The sequence below is a fragment of the Leptonotus elevatus genome, chromosome 15, assembly GCF_054856555.1.
Source record: "Leptonotus elevatus isolate MCC_2025b chromosome 15, RoL_Lele_1.0, whole genome shotgun sequence".
NCBI classification, from domain to species: Eukaryota; Metazoa; Chordata; class Actinopteri; order Syngnathiformes; family Syngnathidae; genus Leptonotus; species Leptonotus elevatus.
In genome coordinates this window covers 20359738-20383450 of record NC_141253.1, presented here as the reverse complement: position 1 = coordinate 20383450, position 23713 = coordinate 20359738, and the positions used below count along the sequence as shown (strand labels likewise).

General features: G+C 43.6%; 1 protein-coding gene across 8 annotated transcripts in view; it reads right to left on the bottom strand.

Annotated features, from left to right (window-relative positions):
- Window positions 1-23713, bottom strand: part of mvb12ba (multivesicular body subunit 12Ba) — a 101002-nt gene that overhangs the window by 14062 nt on the left and 63227 nt on the right. For 4 of the 8 annotated variants that reach the window (XM_086095847.1, XM_086095845.1, XM_086095848.1 and 1 more), the window contains exon 8: window positions 18190-18245. The exons of 2 other annotated variants lie outside the window; for them this stretch is intronic. In XM_086095847.1, the coding sequence (XP_085951973.1) occupies window positions 18190-18245 (56 nt within the window). Of the gene's footprint in view, window positions 1-5951; window positions 9727-10967; window positions 13853-18189; window positions 18246-23713 lie in introns of those variants that run through there. 2 more of the 8 variants (XM_086095850.1, XM_086095849.1) reach the window with 2 other exon arrangements.

Genomic DNA, 23713 nt, shown 5'->3' with positions numbered 1-23713 from the left:
GGCTTCCTCAGGGGAGACAATGAGAGATGCCACAGTGGGTCCCATATTAGGTATCCGACCTAAACCGACACCCCACATGGATACCAGGGCACAGCCGTCCACCGGGAGCTGAGAGTGACACTCTTGCCGTGTCACTATAGCAGGAATGAAGGTCCACCACATAGTGTCGAGATGCAGGGACCAAAAGAAGGTGAGGAATGATTTAGTGGAGAGAGGCCACACTCAGGGGGAGGCTGAGAAAGGTCAGATGGATCCAACCGTAATCTCCGGAAAGCACTAAGCAAAACAGTATGCACCAAAACTACTCCAGATGAACCAAGTATAGAGGGAGGAGAGGCAGAGAAAAGAGAGCCCGTTTGCGAAGTCGCAGAAGCGCACGCACCCTGAGTCCTGGAAAAATTATCCTGAGGCCACAATAGAGACAGCATCATCATCATCAACCTGGGTGAGCACCAGCAAAGGTGCAGCGGGCAACGCCACCTCAGAGATGGAAGGGAGCCGGCCTCCCCACTGAGAAGCCTGCATTTCCTTTAAGGCAGCCTCCAAACGATTCCCCTTCAAGGTAAGCCAAGGATCAGACCAATACTTTTTTCTCTGCGAGGCAGGGGCAGAAGCGAGATTGGTCCTACGCTTTAATCTGTCCCCGCGAGGGGTGGTGGTAGGGGGTTAGGGGGTAACCCATCGCCCCCACCGACGATGAATGACCCTGAACAGCAGTATGCAAAGCAAGAGAAAGTCAAACACACAAGAAGGTTTGAGAGACTGTTTTCTGGGTTCCATGCCCTTTAATACACATGGCAAACGTCACTCGCAGGACTGGACTACGTGTCCTTTTGGTATGCATTCTCGTCTGCACGTGTACAAAGGCACTTTCCGTGCTGTTCTACACTGCCACTTAGTGGTCGATTAGGGACGAAATTGAACAGGTCTTCGTAAATTTAAGAAAATACTTTCATTTATGTGAACAGTAAATCTCAAGAGAACAGCAAGCTAAAAAAAAAAAACATTTACGCCTACCCGTCGGTGTTTGTCCATTTTATGGCATTTTTATGTTTTTCTGTGTTTCATCAAAGAAAAAGCATTTGAAAAAAATACACTAGGGACCTGACATTTCACCAGGATTGTTAAAAAAATGTAGACGTTCAAAATGGCGCCATGCTGCAATTTATAATTATTGCAAACAGGAGGGAGAGATTCACTCGAAATTCTTGTAATAATGCCCGATTTTGGCTCATTGAAATATTTTACTTTGATTTATATCTATCCATAATATATATATACAGCATAGTTAGTTTTGCTGTTAGCATAATACTGCTATTATTGTCCATTGGGGCATCAAGAAAACAAAACAATATATGTATAAATAGGTTTGATGCCACTGAACATTTTGAGCGGTTCAAAGTGAAAAAATGTTTTCATAAATTATCACACTTCAAAGGAAAAGCCTGATTTGGGACAAAATTACAAGAATTTTATGCAGAAAAATGCCATTGTGTAAAAACTGGGCATGCATTAAAAAATCTATTGTTATGACTTATATGGACTTGTTTGAGCCTCTAACTATGTCAAATGAAATATTCAAATTAGTCTTATTTTATATATATATATACAGCATAGTTAGTCTTGCTATTAGCATAATACTGCTATTATTGTCCATAGGGGGCATTAAAAAATAAAAATGAAAACTATATATGTATAGATAGGTCTGATGCCACTGAACATTTTGAGCGGCTGAAAGTGAAAAAAATATTCATAAATGACTAAGTTATCTCACTTCAAAGGAAATGCCTGATTTGGGCAAAATTACAAGAGTTTTGTGCTATTCAGAAAACTGCCATTGTGTAAAAACTGGGCATGCATAAAAAATTATATTGTTTTGACTTATGGACTTGTTTGAGCCTCTAACTATGTCATATGAAATATTCCAATTAGAATTTTTATTTTATATATATATATATTTATATATACAGCATAGTTAGTCTTGCTATTAGCATAATAATGCTATTATTGTCCATAGGGGGCATAAAAATAAAAATAAATAAAAACGATATATGTATATATAAGTCTGATGCTACTGAACATTTTGAGCGGTTAAAGTGAAAAAAACAAAATATATAATATAAAATATAAAAATATTCATAAATGACTAAGTAAAAATGTAGAAGTTCAAAATGGCGCCATGCTGCAATTTATAATTATTGCAAACAGGAGGGAGAGATTCACCCGAAATTCTTGTAATAATGCCTGATTTTGGCTCATTGACTCCCGTTATAAATCAGTTTTTGATATGCTGGAAACCTGATGTGTTATAATGCATTTTCCGTGATTACTGATGCAATCGCTTCTTTGATGAGTCATAAACATGTGTTAACACACAAAATCCACTAACTGCTGCCATAGGCTAATAAATGACTTTGCTTGTGCAAAGTCCGCTGCAGATTGGTCAAAATGAATGTGATAAAAACGGTTGGCATTACAAAAAAGTTTGGTGTTGATGTGTCTGAGTTATCACACTTCAAAGGAAAAGCCAGATTTGCGACCATATGATTTTTTTTTGACCAGCAAACACTGTTAAATTGGCCGCATTTGTGATCAATTGGTCACCGTGTCAAGCCCTGCTGTCTGGTCGTCTTTTTCACCATCCATCCGGTGTAACGTTTTTGGGGACTTACGGTTTAGGAGTAGGCAGCAAGACTGAAGAGCTCCTCTTTTCAGTTTTGGGAAACGCCATAATTGGTATAATAATTATTTGACAAGACAACTTGAGTTTAAAGTGGCGTTGGCGACATGTCCAAATCAAATAAAAAGTCGATCCCACGGGTCGAAACAACTCAATCTGACGCAGATGATTTCGCCGCAAGTTATGAAATTAAGACAACAAAATTGATCATGCCGAAATGCGCATTTCAGAGACTCAGGTAAGAGTGCAGGGGCTAGAAGAAGCTACGAGGGAGCTGCTGAAGCTACAAGCTAAGTTGGAAGATAAGCTAACTGACCAAGAGGGACGAGCGGGACGGGACAACACAAGAATTCACAGAATTGAGGAGGGGGCCGAGAGCAAGACCACATTGATGATAACATTTGTGGAACAAGTGCTTAAAGAGAAGCAACACCGATCTCAAAATTGAACGGTCGCACCATGCCCTGGGCCTGAAACCACCTGCCGAGTGTCCCCCAAGGTCGGTAATAGTGAAATTTGCCAGTAGTAAAATGAAAGAAGAGATCATGCAGAATGTATGGCGCAAAAGGGGGTTTCTGTACAATAAGAGAGTCTTTGTTGACCACGACTACGCACGGGAGATGTTGAGGAAGCGCCGGGAATACATTGAGGCAAAGAGGGCGCTGTGGGAGAAAGGCATTCGATTCCAGACACAATTTCTAGCTGGATTGAGAGTGTTCTACGAGGGAGAGACGTGCCTTTACAACTCAGCGTAGGAGCGACATGGTGAAGAGAGGCCTTTCCGTGGCTGTCTACAAACCCCAGACGAGCTGGGCTGTCAAAATAAAAAAATCTGATGTGGCACAAGTCACGGTCTTCACTTCAAGAGGAGGAGAGCAGCAGTTGGAGGCTCCGCGGGAAGGATTCAAGAAAAAGTTGGATGCATACAGGCGAGCGGACAATTGAAAACATTCTGGTAAGGAAACGTTGGAATTGACTTTGTGGGACATATACACTGAGATTATATTGAGAGAAAATTGGGTGAATTTATGTCGATTTACATTTTTTCTGTTCGAGGAGGTTCTGACTTCTTATGTGAATACAATTAATGGAGGGCACTTTACGAGGAAACGAGAATAGAGGCCTTCTCTCCTAGTCAGTAAAAAATTCTGGCTTTTCTGGGGTCACATATAAGACCTCACGATGTGCCCACACAGAAGTGTTCTTTGAAGTAGTTATTTTGGTCGGTAATGTATATGTTAAGATATGTGAGAAGAGATCAAATCACAAATTTTACTTTTAGTAGGTCAACATGACTTCTTCTTTGTTACAACATTAATAACTCTGACTGCCAACCATTTTCAGAAAAGAGAACATGTGGGTGCCAGCTGATTTAGAGCATTTTGTCTGATCTTTCAAGGTTCACAGAAAATTTTGTGTTTGGACTATGGAAACACAGCTACTACCAAATGAAAGATTGAACTCTCATCTTTCATCAGAAAAACAAAGTTTGTTTCTACTATATTCAGTTTTTCAGTAATCAACAATAGAAAATAGGTTAGTTTCACCCAAATGCTCTGTTTTGGACCAAAATACATAGAAATCAAGCTTTTTGTGAAACTATATTATTTCATGCACTCTAGTGAATTTGACACCTTTTTTTCCCATGAATGATGCCACAAACACCTAAACAGTGCTTTACTTCTGTAAAACACTACCACCAACAATGAAAAAGTGTTTTTTGATAGTAAAATACGTTTATTTACATTCAACAGTGTAACAATTTGACAAAACAATTTGGCAAACTATTTACAAATGTGTGCAACTGTGCATGTGTGGTACTATTTACAATTGTGTGGAACTACACAGTTTTTCTTTTTGTGTGGTATATTGTGTAACACTCCCCTGCGTGCAAGGGGACGCAGCAGAATTTGCACCACAGATTAGTTTCACTGCGGTGCAGACCCTTACCCTTACTTGACGGCCTTTTTTTTCCGGGGAGTAGCAGGTATATACTGCAGTGTGTGTTTGGCCATGTTGCCATCAAGTCTACTCTCAGGATCATGATACGGTGACCTGGTGTTACGTCTGGCTTCCTTCATGTCCTTCAGTTCCTATACCGGGTGGTAAGAGATGTTCTGATCCATCTTATCCACTCCATTCATGATGGCATCGTAGTCCAAAACCAGTGTCTTCTCCGTGATCAGACTGTACCCACTCCTCCAATGAATATGCATTGGACTCAGGGTACTCTTCATCGTCCGATTGAACGTCCGCCTGTGCAGAAGTGCTCGGTTGTGCACCACGTTTTCCGGCATTAGCATCGCTAGCCAGTGAGGCTTTACGACGTGGTCGAAGCCGCCGCGTCAACGCTTCCAACTTCGGCGTCAACCTCGGAGTCACCATCATCATCATCAATGTGCTCTTTAGCACTGGTCAATGCTTTTCGTCTTTGAAAAAAATGCTCAAGCGTGAGCTGCTTGCAACCTGTCGCCATTTTCGCTTCCTCAGCCATTCTCCCCTCAACACTCTAGCTCCACCTCACTTCTTCTACTACTGACTCCTACCCGATCTTGTCCCAAAAGAGTCATCGCTGCCATCTAGTGCTTTTAAATAGTCATTATACTAACTCGATCTGCTTGATACTTTGAGCACAGCTGGCCAAGGCTTTTCTCCACCCGTTTCCATTAAAAAACATAGTTAACGTCTTTTAACGTTTTTGGCGGCACTCATTTGGATTTTACTAAACGTTATTAAACGTTTTTGGCGGTCAAAGAGTTAATCGTCAAAACCATGCTATAAAGAGGAAAAAGATTTTTGACTCAAAATGACTGAATTGTTCAATTGGGCTTCTACAAGAAACATTTAAATGAGGTAGAACATGCCAAATTAAAACGAAAGTGGGTGGAACAGATATTTAGTGCCTCATATGAAAAATATAAGAAAAGAGGAGTGGCTATACCCTGCCATAGATCATTAGGGTTTGTATCAGAAAAAGTACTTAAAGACAAAAATGGCCGTTGGGTAATTGTCATAGGTTCTATTGGAGGTCTTTCGGACAATTATGAATATTTATGGTCCTAATGAGGATGACCTGCGCTTTTTTTAAATGATAACTCAAATTCTAGCTGGAAACTCAAAAGTAATTATAATACTGGGAGGGGACTTAAATTGTGTGATAGATAAATATATCGACAAATTTCCACTTGAACAAAGGAAAAGGACTCTGTCATCTAAATCTCGGCAAAAAAGAGTGTGTAATATGCTACAAGAATTGGGGCTTGATTATGTATGGCGTGTGAAAAATCCAAGGGTTAGAGATTACACTCTTTTTTCGAGTCTACAAAAGCCACTCTAGAAAATACTTTTTTTTGTATTTCCAGTCCACAGTGTGCAAGATTGCCACATTGAACCGCAAACTCTCTCGGATCATGGTCCAGTTGTCATGTCTCTGAATTTGGATATGGTTCTATTTCGTCCCTCCCGACCGCCAGGTGGCGGTGCTGAAACAACACGAAATCCCCCACGCGCATGCGTCACTCGAGAAAGAATTCATAAAAGGACATTTCCAGAGTTCCGGCTGACGTGATCCTCATAAAAAGGATCACAACCGGAACCCAGTCTCTTTGACCTTCTTGCATGGTTAACTCATGGTGTTTACCGCTGTTCTTCGCAGCCGTTGCTGGTGGTCTGTGATCTTTTTGATCGGGGCAGCGGGTTCCCCACCCCCCTTGGTTGTGACGGCTTGGTGTATTTTTTAGCTTTTGGAATATATGTACGGACGCTGGAGCTCCCCTTCCATCTTTCCATGTTTTCCACACCTCATCGTTGAGTGCAGTATCAAGTTCGTGAGTACGTTGGGTGACGACACAAACGGTCACTTACGTGTTGCTGTGAGTACGTTGTGGATTTGTTTGTTCCGTTGGTGAAAAGACTGGTTTTCGCCTCCTCTCCCACACAAAGATAGCAGCCTGTTGACTTGCGCACACTTATTGCGCGTCGATTGGAGGCTGCTATGGATGACGACGCTCGCTGTAAACACTGTGGCGGATCCTTCTTGCCCGAAGAGGCAACTGCTACATAACTCCTGTGAACACAACTGATGTTTCACCTCACCAGGACGCAGCGGCTGACCAGGGGCGGTCATTGTCTGTGTTGGCAATGCTAAACCACCCCCCCGGGACAAAGCACACGTTTGCTTCTCCTGCTTCCGTCGGGCTGACTCTCAGATTGGCTTGCAGTTGAGCCGTTTGGAGGCGAGTGTGATGGCAATACAGGCTCAGTTGGGTAATCAAAACCCTTCTGCTTCTCAGGCCTCTGCAGTGTCGTTGCCCTATGCAGAGGTGGCCATGCCGGATTCAACACTCCAATTGCCCTCCAAAGATGACGACGTCACAGAGGATGCTGTTTCCATTCGGGATTCTGAGGCATATACGGGAATGGACTCTGTTTCCACTGCCCCGTCCTCTCCTCCTCCTGAAAATTCTTCATCTGGAGCGGAATTGATGCGCGTTGTTAAGCTTAGCCCCTTCCAATGTTTAAAGTTGGACACGTCTGGCTTTTCTCAGCCTCCGAGTGTAGGCTCTCTTTGATGGACTACTCAACTGAGTCTTTTTGGATCCCGGAATCTCGTCTTTTTTTGACAGACCTTCATTCCTACTGGTACAATTCTCGTGTTTATCCTCGGCTCCCGGCGGCCGGCCGTGCCCTGGCAAACATGCAGTTTCTTTATCCTATTTAATGCACCACACACACACACACACACACACACTTGTATACGCGCCCTATCCTGGATCTAAGGTCTCAACCGTTACCTCAGGGTGTTGCCCTTCTGCATGCTGACTACGTCGGCCATGTTGAGGACGATCACTGGAGGGGAATGGTTCACGTCAATCGATCTGAAGGACGCTTACTTCCACGTCCCTATTGCTTCTCAGCACAGAAAGTTTCTCCACTTTGGCACCGATTCATGTTAAATCAAACAGTGCCATGTTCCGAAGCACGTCTTAAATTGTAACTGTCCGGGAGTAGATGTGTAATTTTCCATGGCGCACTTGAACGCAGCAGTGTAAGCACAACCAGCGTACTGACGTCACGAATTCGCGCTACATTTATTTACGCTACACTAAAATGCCTTTCCGGGTTTGGGATTTGGGTTAATAAGCAAGCGAGATTTGACCATCTGCAAGTCAAACGAGAGTGAAGCTTCGCGGTTCCCAGCATACTTTGCTTGTGGGTTGTGCCCCACACCTGCGTGGACGTTTTGGTGCGGAGGCTGAGCGGCGGCTGGAAAGTCCCCGCCATCGGCTCGCCATATGCGGGTAACACGCAGACATAGCAGATCCGTCTTCACCCACCGATTTGATACATGTTATAAGGTGTGTGGCTTTACCATTGTTACAATATATTACTTATACCATAATTATATTTTAATGGGTAACGATAAAACTGCAAAATCTTGTGGCCAATCTGTAGCACTAGCTAACATTATGTACCGCGTTAGATACATTCTACATTGAGTTTGCTTCAGAGTCCCAATTATTCTCTTCATTGTCATTGTTCATATCCTCTTCCAACTGTCATTTTTTGCGAGATTTCACTCAAAGTTGGGATCAGAATTCATCGCGCATGCATGTTCTTGAAAAACTGCACAAAGAACCAAAATAACACTAATACAATTATTTAGCGTCTGTTCTTGTATTAACTGCTTAATGTTGTTCATAGTAAAGAACTTTGCTTCTATTTTTGTTATTTTTAATATTAATTGATGGTATTACTTATACTTTATTAATGTTATATCTTGATTTTTTTTACTCCATCCTTTCTGGCTCATGTGTTATGAATTCATTTTCATTTCGTTTTATTATTTGTCAGAAAATCTGACATATAGTAAAACATCATGACTGATTTTAATTAATGAAAAATTACTGTTAAAGTGAATGTTATTTTTTTTTATTATTATTTTATTGTCAAATAAATGTATATTTATTACCACAAACAACAGAACAACAGTACCAAAAATTGGTATTGTTCAGTACCGGTATCGATACCCCAGCACCGACAATTGGAACCAAACCGGTTCAAATGCGAATGGTACCCATCCCTACTTAAATGCAGCACATGGTGTATTTCCACGGTCCAATAAATGTAGCAGAGACGTTCACATTTTCGCAAACAGTTTTTCTTGAGGCCATAAAATCTTGTATACATTAAAACTCACCATCCCATAACCCTCAGGTTTGATATTAATGGCCACAATTTTGACCTGTTTTCATGCCTGTTTTTCGGACATGGATTGTAACCTCTCTGGTGGGGAAGGAGCCCGAGCTGGTGTGTGAGGCAGAAAAATTCCGACTAGATATAGTCGGACTCTCCTCCACACACGGCTTGGCTCTGGTACCAATCCTCTCGAGTGGGGCTGCACTTGGCACCAGGACACCCAAGGCCGCAGTTCAATGATCGACTTTGTAGTCGTGTCATCGGGTTTGCGGCCGCATGTTTTGGACACTTGGGTGAAGAGAGGGGCAGAGCTGTCAACTGATCACCACCTGGTGGTCTGTTGGCTCCGATGGTGGGGGAAGATACCGGTCAGATCTGGCAGACCCAAACGCAGAGTTTGCTGGGAACGTCTAGCGGAATCCCCTGTCGGAAAGAGTTTCAATGCCCACCTCCGGCAGAACTTCTCTCTTGTCCCGGGGGAGGCGGGGCACGTTAAGTCTGAGTGGGCCATGTTCTTCGCCTCTGTTGCTGAGGCGGCTGATTGAAGCTGTGGCCATAAGGTGGTCAGTGCCTGTCGTGGCAGCAATCCTTGAACTCGCTGGTGTCCACCAGAAGGGATGCGGTCAAGCTGAAGGAGTCCTATCGGGCCTTTTTGGCCTGTGGGACTCCAGAGGCAGCTGACAGGTACCGGCTGGCCAAGCGGAATGCAACTTCGGTGGTCGCTGAGGAAAAAACTCGGACATGGGAGGAGTTCCGTGAGGACATGGAAAATGACTTCTGGACGGCTTCGAAGAAATTCTGGTCCACCATCCAGCGTCTCAGGAGAGGAAAGCAGTGCACCATTAACACTGTGTATAGTGGAGATAAGATAAGATACACCTTTATTTATCCCACAGTGGAGAAATTTACAGCGTTACCAGCAGCAATACACATCATCACACATCATATATAAATAATATGTATCACAAAAAATACTTATGCAGCCTATAGATAAATAAAAACCGAGAAACACAATAGTGCAAATCGATCAACATCACTTTTGTTACATTTGAAACTAAAACATTACATCACACCACATCAATGGTCTACCGAGAGTACAGCTGATTGTTAAGTCTAACAGCACTGGGTAGGAAGGACCTTCGGTACCTTTCCTTGTTACAAGTGTGGGTGAAGAAGCCTAGCACTAATGGTGCTCTCCATGGCTCGAACAGTCCCGGATAGATGACAGCTTTGTCACCATTCTCCTGTTGCCTACCACCTCTACCGTTTCAAGACTGGAGCCTAGAACAGAGCCTGCCTTCTTCACCAATTTGTTCAGTCTATTCTTCTCTTTCGCAGCTGAGATGCTGTTGCTCCAGCAAACCACACCGTAAAATAAGACTGAGGCCACCACAGTCATAGAAGGTCCTTAATAAGTCCTTCCGCACCCCGAAGGACCTCAGTCTACGTAGCAGGTATAGTCTACTCAGTCCCTTTTTGTACAGAGCCTGAGTGTTGTCAGTCCAATCCAGATTCCTAATGAGGTGAACACCCAAGTACTTGCAAGAGTCCACTATCTCAATGTCTATTCACTAGATGTTCACCAAAAGGGGGTGAGTTAAATAACCTTTATTCAGGCGAAAATTCACCACCAGCTCCTTAGTTTTTCCTGCATTAATTCGGAGGCGATTTTCCTCACACCAGGCCACAAAGTTCTTGTTCAGTTCTCGGTACTCTGTCTCATCTCCATTGTTGATGAGACCAAAGATGGCAGAGTCATCCGAGAACTTTTGTAGGTGACAGTTCGTCGTGTAGTATGAGAAGTCAGCTGTGTAAATGGTGAACAGTAGAGGCGCTAGAACAGTCCCTTGAGGCGCCCCCGTACTGCAGATCATCGTATCAGACACACGGCCGCTCGTCTTCACATACTGCGGCCTATTGGTGAGAAAGTCCAGAACCCGTGTTGTTAGCTGGTGGCACACCCCATTGAGCTCCAGTTTACCCCTCAGGAGATCTGGCTTGATGGTATCAAAAGCACTGGAGAAATCATAGAACATGATTCTCACAGTACTTCCGGGCCTCTCCATATGGGAAAGGGATCTCTGGACGAGAAAGATGACGGTGTCCTAAACTCCAATTCCCTGCTGGTAGGCAAATTATTGTGGGTCTGCCAAAGTACTCACGAGGGGACGCAGGTGGTGGAGGACCAGTCTCTCCAGGGTCTTTGCCAGGTGAGATGTCAGGGCTAGTGGTCGGTAGTGGTTGAAGTCACGAGGCCGAGATGACTTGGGCACCGGTACCACGCAAGATGTCTTCCACAGCAGTGGCACATTTTTCAGCCTCAAGCTCATGTTGAAAATATGCTCCACAATCACACACAGTTGCCTTGCGCAAGATTTGAGGAGCCTTGAGCTTAAGCTATCCGGACCAGTAGCCTTCTTGACCTTGAGCCTTGACAGTTCTCTTTCAACCTGTGCTGTAGAGCAGGCCACGCTGGATACAGAGAGTGTCCTCTCAGTAGGTGGGGGAGGAAGCTGCAGCAGAGTTGGTTGAGTTGGGAGGGTGTTTGATAGATGGTCAAACCGATTAAAAAACCTATTTAAGTCATTCACCCACTCCTGATCCTTGTCCCGCACAGGTCTCAGGTTACTGTGTCCAGACGCTGCTGACGACATTGGGCTGCAGTTGTTCTTCCATCCTTCTCCTGTAGCTACTCTTCCCCTCTCTGACCTTCCTCCTTAGGTGCCTCTGCACCATCCTCATCTGCTCCCTGTCCCGCAATTTAAAAGCAGATCTCTTTTTTTAGGAGCATTTTTATAGCAGGAGTGATCCACGGTTTGTTGTTCACAAACTGTCTTACAGTCTTAACAGGAATGGTAGCGTTAACACAAAAGTTAATGTAGTCCGTCACACAGCTGGTTAGACGGTCAATGTCCTCCCCGTGGTCATCACAGAACACATCCCACATCATGGAGTCAAAACAGTCTTTCAATGTCTCCACAGCCTCCTCGGACCACATCTTCCTTGTGTAGGTGGTGGCTGGTTGTCTGTGTACTAAAGGCTTGTACACAGGGAGAACATAAACAAGATCATGGTCGGATCTCCCCAGAGGAGGTAGGGGTGAGGATGTGTATGACTCCTTGATGTTGGCATAAAAGAGATCAAGGGTCTTATTTCCTCTGGTGTGGCAGGTGACATATTGGCTGAAAGTTGGCAATGTAGAGGAGGGAGAGGCATGGTTAAAGTCACCTGCTATCGAGAGGAGGGCTTGTGGATGCTGTGTTTGCAGCCTGCTCACAGCCGAGTGGAGAGTTGCGCTGGCAGTGTCAGCATTTGCAGAGCGGGGAACATACGCTACGATTGTGATGACATGGGAGAATATGGCCACATACTAACGGCCAGCTGTTCAATGTCCCTACTGCATAATTTGTTCTTGCAATGTAACATACAACAATCACAAACACAACAGAGCTGCTGTAACAAGCAGCCACTCGGACGCAAAAAAAAAAAAACTTGACTCTGGACATCATGAGTCGGTGGGGAGAATACTTCGCAGACCTCAATTCCAACGACACGTCTTCCTTTGAGGAAGCAGAATTGTAAGAGTCTGGGGACTCTGAGGTAGGCTCTCCTATCTCTGGGGTCGAAGTCACTGAGCTGGTTGGAAAGCTCCTCGATGGCAAGGTCCCGGGGGTGGATGAGATCTGCCAAGAGTTCCTAAAGGCTCTGGATGTTGTGGGGCTGTCGTGGTTGACACACCTCTACAACGTCGCGTGGACATTGGGGACAGTGCCTCTGGATTGGCAGACCGGGGTGGCGGTCCCTCTTTTTAAGAAGGTGGACCGGAGGGTGTGCTACAACTATAGAGGGATCACACTCCTCAGCCTTCCTGGTAAGGTCTATTCAGGGGTGCTGGAGAGGAGGGTCTGTCAGGAAGTCGAATCTCGGATTCAGGGGGAGCAGTGTGGTTTTTGTCCCGGCCGTGGAACAGTGGACCAGCTCTCCACACTCGGCAGGGTCCTCGAGGGTGCATAGGAGTTTGCCCAACCAGTCTACATGTGTTTTGTGGATTTGGAGAAGGCGTTCGACTGTGTCTCTTGGGGAGTCCTGTGGGGGGTGCTTTAGGAGTACGGGGTACCAAGCCCGCTTATCAAAATAATGCATTATTATTATTATTATTATTATTATTGTCATCATTAAGCCGTGATCTCTAACTCTCACTGGAGCGGTTCATAGCAGAGTGTGAAGCGGTTAGGATGAAGATCAGCACCTCCAAATCCGAGACCATAGTCTTTAATCTGAAAAGGGTGGCATGCCATCTCTGGGTCAGGGATAAGATCCTGCCCCAAGTGGAGGAGTTCAAGTATCTTGGGGTCTTGTTCACGAGTGAAGGCAGGATAGAGCGGGAGCTCGACAGGCGGATTGGTGCAGCGTATGCAGTGATGCGGACTCTGTATAGGTCCGTTGTGGCGAAGAAGGAGCTGAGCCAAAAGGCAAAGCTCTCGATTTACCGGTCGATCTACGTTCCTACCCTCACCTATGATCACGAGCTGTGGGTCGTGACCGAAAGAACAAGATCCCGGGTACAAGCGGCCGAAATAAGTTTCCTCCGCAGGGTGTCCGGCTCTCCCTTAGAGACAGAGTGAGAAGATCGGTCGTCCGGGAGGGACTCTAGCCGCTACTCCTCCACGTTGAGAGGAGTCAGTTGAGGTGGCTCGGGCATCTGGTTCGGAGGCCTCCTGGACGCCTCCCTGGTGTTCCGGGCATGTCTGACTGTAGGGAGGCCCCGGAGACAATCCAGGACACGCTGGAGAGACTATGTCTTTCGGCTGGCCCAGGAACGATTTGGGAAGCCGGAGGAGCTTGTTGAAGTGGCAGGGGAGAGGGAAGACTGAGTTTCCCTCCTAAAGCTGTTGCCCCTGCGACCCGACCCCGGATAAGCGGTAGTAAATGGATGGATGGATTCAGAATTTAAGCCTTTTCTAATAGCCTTTCCTGTAAAATACAACCATTAAACACAGCACAATCAAAACAGACTCAACTCTACAGGCATCATACTTACATTCTTCTCATAGAAACAACTGTCAAAATGTCAGCAGTATTGGTCTTCAGCAGCATTGGTTTGCACAGCCCCATGGAAGTACCGTATTTTCACAACTGTAAGGCGCACTTAAAAGTCATAAATGTTCTCAAAAATCGACGGTGCCCCTAATCGTGAGGTGCGCCTTTTGTGTACACCGAGATCCAAAAACTGTAAGTGTTGTGCAATTTTGGTCAGCACTCCACTTGACTGTCTGCCGACATATTGCTTATATACAGGAAATCCGGCCCTGGTTGAGGACTGGCAGGCATTAGAATCTGAAAGACTCAACTGAAAGATGACGCGAGTCTTTCGGTTTCTCATGCTTGCAAGTCTTCAACCAGGGCCGGATTTCCTGTATAAAAGATAAAACTGGACATCTTGATGCTCTCCACTTTCGCTTTATGAAACTGTTAAAGCGAGTTACGCCACAATTTGTGAATGGATCGTTCAAGCTTGGACTAAACAAGTCTGCTTGCACTAATCGAGCTTTCGCAAAAGCCGGCATCATTTCTGATGAGCCGCACGGGAACGAGACCGACAATACTGCAATGACGAGAGGGAACCTGGCGTGTTTTGGTGGAGAACTAGCCCAGTTGTTTGTTTCAGATACAGAAGATGAGGAGTTTGAGGGATTTGTGGATAAGGATTGATCAAAGGTGATGGGAGGGCAAAGATTACAGCTTCTCAGAATGCCTCACAAAAATACGTAGGTTCCCTTTAATGCATGTTCGATAATACAATACAGTTGTTTGTGTTGTTTGCATCAGAGTTTGCAATAGAGTGTTTCATCTCTTTAATTTTCTTATTAACTATTAGTTTTGTTGCATGTGCATATGTGAGTGATGTACCGTAACTGAATAGAGATGGTAAACCTGCGCCTCATGTTACTTCTGCAACCCAATGGTGATTGTTGCCATTCCTGAAGTAAAATGCCTGTGCTTTATTCTGTGTTCTTGTGACTCACTATCACCACAATGAAGTAATGCACAGTGACTTGGAGTAACCCTTAATCTAATTACTTCTCTGGAAATAGTAATAAATTATAGATAGCTAGTTAGAAAAAAAGTAGTCATTTCGGAGTAATGTGGTAATGCGTTACCACCACCACTGGTTAAAGGGTCCAATTCTGCTTTAATTTTCTTACAAACTCTCACATTTTACTCAAGAACCTTGTGATACATTGTAGAATTCATGACAGAGTATGATGGTGAGCTGGTGAGGTCCTCCAAAAACATTACACTTCCACCTCCATGCTTCACAGTTGGTATGAGTTCATTTTCATGGAACATTGTATTGTGCCAAACCTTCCTCCAAATAATTACATTTTAGATTAATCGGTCAAAAGAACATAATTCCAAAGTCCTGGTCTTTGTCTATGATCTCTCTGGCAAACTTAAGTCTGGCCTTAATGTTTTTTCTTAGTCACCTCCTTGCTGTTAGAATAATTGTACAAACCCAATTCCCAAGAAGTTGGGACACTATACAAATTGTGAATGAAAACTGAATGCAATTATGTGGAAGAGCCACATTTTAATATTTTGATCAGAATAGAACATAGAGAACAGGTAAAAAGTTAAAACTGAGAAAATTTATCATTTTAAGGGAAAACTGTTGATTTTAAATTCCATGGTGTCAAAAAATCAAAAAAAGGTTGGGACAAGGCCATTTTCACCACTGAGACATCCCCTCTTCTTACAACAGTCTGCAAACGTCTGGGGATTGAGGAGACAAGTATCTCAAGTTTAGAAATAGGAATGCTGTCCCATTCTTGACTAGCACGCGTCTCTCTAACTGTTCAACTGTTTTGGGCTTCCTTTGTTGCACCTTCCCCTTTATGATGCTGCGCCAAATGTGCTCTATAAGTGAAAGAAGTGGACTGCAAGCTGGCCATTTCAATACCCGGATCCTTTTCCTACTCAGCCATGATGTTGTAATTGCCGCTGCATGTGGTCTGGCATTATCGTGTTGAGAAATGCAAGATCTTCTCTGCCTTGATGGGAGCATATGTTGTTCTCGAATCTGAATATACCTTTTTGCATTGTTGATGCCTTTCCAGATGTGGAAGCTGCCCATGTCACACGCACTCATGCAACCCTATACGATCATAGATGCAGGCTTATAAACTAAGTGCTGATAACAACTTGGGTTGTCCTTGTCCTCTTTAGTCAGTATGATATAGCCCCCCAGTTTTCCACAAAGAACTTCAAATTGTGATTCATCTGACCACAAAACAGGTTTCCACTTTGCCACACTCTATTTTAAATGACCCCTGGCCCAGAGAAACGCCTGTGCTTCTTGGTCTGCTTTAGAAATGGCTTCTTCATTGTACTGTAGAGTTTCATCTGGCAACGGCGGCTGGCAAGGTGGATTTTGTTCACCCACAATGTTTTCTGGAAGTATTTCTGATCCCTTTCTGAGATTGTCCTTAACTGTAAGGACAATCTCAGAAAGGAAGCATTCCTGTTTGCGGTGAGTGCCGTTTAAGGGCCCGAAGATCATGGGCATCCAGTAGGATTTTTCGGCCTTTACCCTTACACACAGAGATTGTTCCAGATTCTCTGAATCTTTGGATGACGTTATGCACTGTAGATGATGATTACTTCAACCTTTTAGCAATTTTTCGCTGGTTTAACACCTTTCTGATATTTCTCCACTATCTTTCTGCGCAACATTGGAGGAATTGGTGATTCTCTACCCATCTTTACTTCTGAGAGACACTGCCACTCCAAAAAGCTCCAATATCAAGTTGCCAATGGACCTCATTAGTGGTAACTGGTCTTCCAGCTGTTGTTTTTTTGTGCAATTGACTTTTCCAGCCTCTTATTGCTACCTGTCCCAACTTTTTTGAGATTTGTTGGCACCATGAAATTTACAATCAACATATTTTTCCTTAAAATTATACATTTTCTTAGTTAAATTTTTTTTACCTGTCATCTATGTTCTATTCTGAACAAAATATTGAAATGTGGCAGTTCCACATAATTGCATTCAGTTTTTATTCACAATTTGTATAGTGTCCCAACTTGCTACATGTCCCAACTTTTTTTTTGATTTGTTGGCACCATGAAATTTACAATCAACATATTGTTCCTTAAAATGATACATTTTCTTAGTTAAAATTTTTGACCTGTCATCTATGTTCCATTCTTAACAAAATATTGAAATTTGGCAGTTCCACATAATTGCATTAATCTTTTATTCACAGTTTGTAGTGTCCCAACTTTTTAGGAATTGGGTTTGTATATAAGTTATCCGATATTTACTCTTATAGTATTGTAAAGCATTTATTCAGCGGTATAATGTTTGAATCATGTGAGTTGGAGTTATCTGTGAAGAAAGCAGAGCCCCGTGGGAAGGATGCTTTATTACAAGATAGCGGCCGAAAAACTTTGCATATGAATTTTTAAACTTTGACTGTTGAAACCTTCAGCGCTGAAGAAACACACGTCTGTATTATTATCTGCACTATGACTCATATCTGTGATGGTTGCTGCCGTGTGTTCCCCCTCCCCTTTAGAGCAGCAACATTTGTGTAACTAGAGAACATCCTATTAAAAAGAGAGGACTCCGTGGAGTGTGCTTTCAGAGCGGGTAGGAGATTGTAATCTGTGCACATCTCTGTCCATTCTCTTCGTGAGTAAAATTAATCGAAGTCTCTTGTCTTCCTTCTTTGTCTGTTAGTCGCCAGAGCCTGTAGTTGTCCCAGAAATAACATTTTAGGTGTTTTGAAGACTTCTGTTAGCATCTTGTGAACTGCTCTCTGGGTGAACTTGCTTTGATGACCGGACTTGGGCACGCTGGCAATTAATTTTTATGTCTTCCACTTGTACAAAAAAAATTCTGAGCAGTGGAATAACCGATTTAAAAATGTTTTGAGATATTTTTAAATCCCTTACTAGACTCTCAAACTACAAAAATCTTCTTTCTGAAGAGCAGGCCATTCTCACCTGGTGTTCACTCTCATGTCAACGGTCAAGAGTACACCAAACTGCATGTCTGAAATTTAATTGGGTGTATTGCCTTCAAAATATTAACAATTGTGTTGTTTGGTGTCCTAATTTCTTACTTATTACTTAAATATTTGTTTAAATTTGTTGAAAAAAAAAACTATTATAAGGTGTCCTGATTTTTTTCATGACCTACAGATGAAAACAGCTAAGTGTTTATTTATTTTGTATTACCAAAGTTCATTTATAGTACATGAAAAATAGTTGCTGTACTGGTACGGAAAATTATTTTAAAAACTTACTTCTGATGAGGCACATGCAAACTTCTCAGAGATCATGAAGGGCACTCCATCCATTGCTGAAAGACACAGATAAATAAATTCCATATATGACCGGCTCAGGCAAAAGGGCCCTCATGTCAAAAAATCTAAATTGAGATATTCATATCATAGTATAATACATGGGTGTACCTCAAAAATTGACAAGTTACAACAATTTTAATGTTGCCAGGTTGAAATCCCTAGTTTTGAGAAAAAAAGAGTTTAAAGTTTTGGTCCATGCATCTATCAAATGCCTAGGGTAACCAATACCTTAGGAAAAATATATTGACATGACATTTTAAGGAACTGGTGACTGGAAAGTCGATTCCAATAGCAGATAAGGACATCATCCAAGATTTGAACCCTTTAAAACATTAGGAAGTTTGACCTTTCTACAAAGTAAATCAGCCTCAAACTTGAAGACCACATTAAGCTTACAATCCGTCTTCTGAGGCATTTTATTGTTGCTCCAAGAAAGTTTATTGATTGATGTTATGTCTCCAATGCATTTAGACACATAAAGAAAATGAAAATGTTATGATGGTTCAACAGTGACCCACCCCCCATCCCCTCGCCGCACATACACACACACGCACAAGTACAGGCCAAAAGTTTAGACACACATCATTCAATGTGTTAATTGCTTTATTCTCATTACTCATTTATATTGTAGATTCTCACTGAAGGCATCAAAACTAAGAATGAACACGTGGAGTTAGGTACTAAACAAAAAAAAAAGGTGTTATTTCACCTTTTTTTTTTTGAAAACATGTTTTAGATTCTGGTTTCACCAATATATCCACCCTTTGCTCCGATTACTGCTTTGCACACTCTCCTGGCATTCTCACCTATGGGAACTCCTTACATACCGTTGCCAAGAGTGTGCAAAAAAAACCCGTGAGAGCCAAGAGCCGAATGGACCCCGTCTTGTCAGTTGGAGTGACCCCAAGCCACTTGATCTTTAGATGTGAGGCGTATTTTACTCAGCAACACCAGAAAACATCTCTTAAGTGTAATATTCCATAGTCGTGCTCTTGGCTTGCTTGCAGCAGAGTGCCAGAGTCACTATAACACAGATGTGGACATCGAGGACCGGAGTCCTGCAGGTTTTGCATGTTGCCCTTCTTCAACACAGCTGATATAAGATCAGCTCATCAGCAATCTCTGCATAAGCCTGATAACGATCCTGTTGATTGGAATCAGCTTGTTTTTTTTTTGTTTTTTTTGAGAGAGCTCAGTATTGTTCATTCGGTAATCTTACCGATTCGACATGTCATCATCATTTTGTATGTGCATGTGATGGTGTGTGAGGGTGGGTGTGTGTGTGCATATGTGCGTGCGTGTGAGTGTGTGCTCATTAATTCACCTAAAACCTATTACAAATCCCATACCGTTCACCTAAACCGAATATTTCAGATTCCAGCTAGAATCGTGAGGTTGTCAGGAGACCCGAGGAAGAATCCAGCACCGACCAGACATCACCTACTACCCACCGGTTTACCAACCAGAATCTTTCACCAACCCCAGAAACATCTAAATTCCAACAAATTAGGGAGACCTCAAGAGACCAAAGGAAAGACTGAGGGAAGGAAGGAATTAAGGAAGGAAAGATGAAGAGTGAGATCCACAGACATCAGCCTCCACCGATTCAACGACGAGAGGAAGAGGCAGATTGTGTTTGAATTTCGGTAGATGCTGGTGTGGTGGATCTGGCATGCATGAAAACCTCCACCAAAGAGAAGAGCCGTCGACCCCGGCCAGGACAGAGCAAGCACAACCCCCCAGGCCGCGGCAGCGCCAAGGCACAACCCCCGGCCGGAGAACAAAGCCAGGAGCGCCCCTACTCCAACATGGTCCACGCCCCAAGTTCAACGCAGCAGAATGGGGCATGGCAGGCCCACAAGGCACCCCACCGGCCCACAGCCACCGCTTCCCCCACGAGGCCCCCCCGCCACCCACCACATCGGCACATCGCATCGGTGCCGAAGAGGGGCCGGACAACGAAGCGGCGAGGGTACCTGCGCCCACCCCCCCTCCAGCCGCGTGGTGGGGCGGAACACTGGGGATGGAAAGGGAGATGGGAGCACTGGGAGACAGGCGGCACCCCCAAACCCCAGGCCCAGCGAGGAAAGACCCCGGTCGTCACGCCAGCGTACCCAGTGAAAGCTAACCCTGTTACTGAGTTTGCCAACTCGCCGACTGGCCAACTCTACCCCTACACCGTGGTTTGACCCCACGCAGTGTATATACAAGTGTGTGTGTGTGTGGTGCATTAAAATCAGGAGCAGGTGAGATGGAGCAGAGGGAAATGATAACCCCCCCCCCCCCCGCGCTCCGATCCACCTGCTTCCTAGACGTGTCAGTGGAATCAGCTTGTGTTGTAAGTGAGAAACCTCCAAAATCTGCAGGACTCCGGCCCTCGAGGACCGAGATTGCCAACCTCTGCTATAACACAATTTAGCAGTAATAAATTAAACTAGAGCTGCAGGGGCCCTCGCAGCCCGGGCCACTTTGGGGTACTTGCACGTTGGGGTACTGCCGCGTTTGGGTAGTAGAATTTATTTGAAAATGGCATAATAAACCTTTACATATTATGGATAGTTTATTTTGCCAGGTGTGATGAGTGTGCAAAGCTCAATGAGGTTTTGCTCAATGTTAAGACCCTCAAAATCAGCGTCCGTTTCATTTTTTGGCAATGAGTTGCCCCGATTTTAAAGTACATATATACACATCATCGTTAGTTTTACTCATAGCACAATATTGCTTTTATTTTCCATACAGGATATAATAAATGAATAAATAAATAGTAGAGTGGTCAAAAGTAAAAAAAAAAAAATCATAAATGACTTAGTTATCACACTTACAAAAGTATCAACATTTTGTACAAATATTAAAAAATATGTGTGGGGTGACTTTTTTTTGTCGACCCCAAAGGCTAGGTGCCGCTATATTTAACTGTTTATTGTCATAGGGATACCTTCAGGTCGTGACTATAAACATACATGTAAAGTTTGGGAATTTTTGGAGCATGTACCGAGGAGTTATTACGTATTTCGTGTTTCATGGAAAAGTAAATATGAAACAAAAAATTATGCCCCGCCACCATCATATAGTATATTGAAAATTCAAGATTTTTCCCCCTTTTGTTGACCTAGGTCTTGACATGGTCCAGGCCAAGTTTGAAGTCAATTGGATCAAATGTGTAGGAGAAATGGGCAATGCCCCCTGTAAATGTCCAAAAACCGGCAACAAACGGACATTCAAAAATTTGTAACTCACTTCCTGTTCATTTTAGCATATGGGTCCAAGAGACTTTTTTGTAGGTTAAGCTCCCTCATATAATTTTTTTTTTCTTCGTAGATCTTGCTTAAACATACAACCGGGGCTGCTTCGTTACAAATTTCTAGGGGGCGCTAGTAAGTAATTTATGTAAAAATCGCACAATACATAATAAAAACATGCTCATTTTGCCAGGCCAGATGTGTGTGCTAAGTTTCATGAGTTTCTGTGCATGTTTAGGCCCTCAAAATTGGCGTTGTTTTCTTGGCAAACAGTACCATGCCACGCCCACAGCGATTCGCGAAAACTCACAAACTTCGTGTTATGACATCATGAAGGCCTAAACACTCTTCTGAGTAAATATGAGGTAGATTCAGTTAACGTGGTTGGAGAAAAAAGTAGAAGAAAAAATGTTAAAAAAAAAAAAAATTGCCAGTAGGCGGTTCTATCAGTACGAATAAATATAAGTTTGTAGATGTATTCAGACATGGACTCATCAAATGTGTGAAATTTTGAAAAGATAGGATCATTTAGGTCAAGTTAACGCAGCTTTTATTGTCATGGTGAATCATCAGACTTTGTGGGACCGTAACGGCCACGCCCTTTGGCGAAAAGTTACAATATTTGGTGTTGGGCATGATCAACATCTTAAAGCTTTTCTGACAATTTTAACTGGATCCCTCAAACAAGCTTGACACAATAGATACAAATGTAAAGTATGACATTTCTTGTCACCATTAGGTGGCGCTACATCTATAACTGAATATTATCATATAGATGTTTTCAGGCCATGAGAAGTTTGGCATTTTTTGGAGCTTGTACAGCAGCGTTATAAAGCATTTCCTCTTTTTTGATGAAGGAAATATTAAAGGCAAAATTTGAAGCCCCGCCCCCGTCATATAGTATTTCAAAAAGTCAAGATTTTTTCCCCAGTTGTTGTCCCAGGGCTTGAGATGATCCATGCCAAGTTAAAAGTAAATCGGTTCAAAACTGTTGGCAAATGGGCAAAAAGAATGACTACAGTGAATGTGCAAAAATGGGCCAAAATTGGGCATTCAAAAATTCATAGCTCACTTCCTGTACATTTTAGGATATGGCTTCCAATGACTTTTGTGTGTGTCTCAAGGCGCTTCATGTGCCTGCCAATTTTTGTAGCCTTCGGTCAAACATGCCGGGATTGGTGCATATTTTTCCACGCTTGGGGGCGCTATATGTTATGTTCTTATGGCAACTTCATAATATCAAATTTTTCGCCGAGCCCGAGGAGTGTGCAGTTTGGTGAGTTTTTGTAAATGTTTAGGTCCCCAAAAATGAGATTGTTTACCAAGAAGAAGAAGGAGGAGAAGAATACGCCTGATAAGGATCCTGATCATGAATCAGGTGTGTTAGTGGAGAGAAACATGGAAAACAGGCTGGATAGGGGCTCTCGAGGACCGAACTTGGACCCTTGATCTTGTTTAACTCTTTGACTGCCATAAACGTTATAAAACGTTTAGCATAAACCTAGGGAAGGGCGGCGAGGACGTTAAAAGACGTCCCCTATGTTTTTTTTTTTTTTTTTCAAAAACGGGTGCAGGAAAGCCTTGGGCAGCTGCGCTGAAAGTATCAGGCAGATCTGATTAGTCAAAGACTCGTTTTGGCCCCTAGAGGGCAGCGATGACTCTCTTTGCACAAGGTTGGATGGGCCGCCCACCGTGGGCGTCAGTAGAAGACGTGAGGCGGAGCTAGAGTGTTGAGGAGACATGGCTGAATAAGCCCACAATGGCTGCCCAAGCAACCGGTTGCAAGCAGCTCACGCTTGAGCATTTTTTTCAAAGACGGAAAGCATCAATCAATACTAAAAAGCGCATTGATGTCAACGATGATGATGACAACGAGCTCTACGCCAAAGTTGGAAGCTTTGGCGTGACTGTTATGAACACGTAGTAAGCCTCACCGGCTAAGCGCGGCTAGCGCGGCTAGCGCTGCTAAGGCCGGAAAACGCGCACAATAGCCGGCCGGGTACTTCTACACAATCGGACATTCGATCGGGCGATGGAGAGTTGGCATCGACCAATGCAGATTGATGATGATGATGATGATGAATCCGAGCTCTACGCCAAAGTTGGAAGCTTTGGCGTGACTGTTATGAACACGTAGTAAGCCTCACCGGCTAAGCGCGGCTAGCGCGGCTAGCGCTGCTAAGGCCGGAAAACGCGGAGCTGCACAAGCGGACATTCGATCGGAC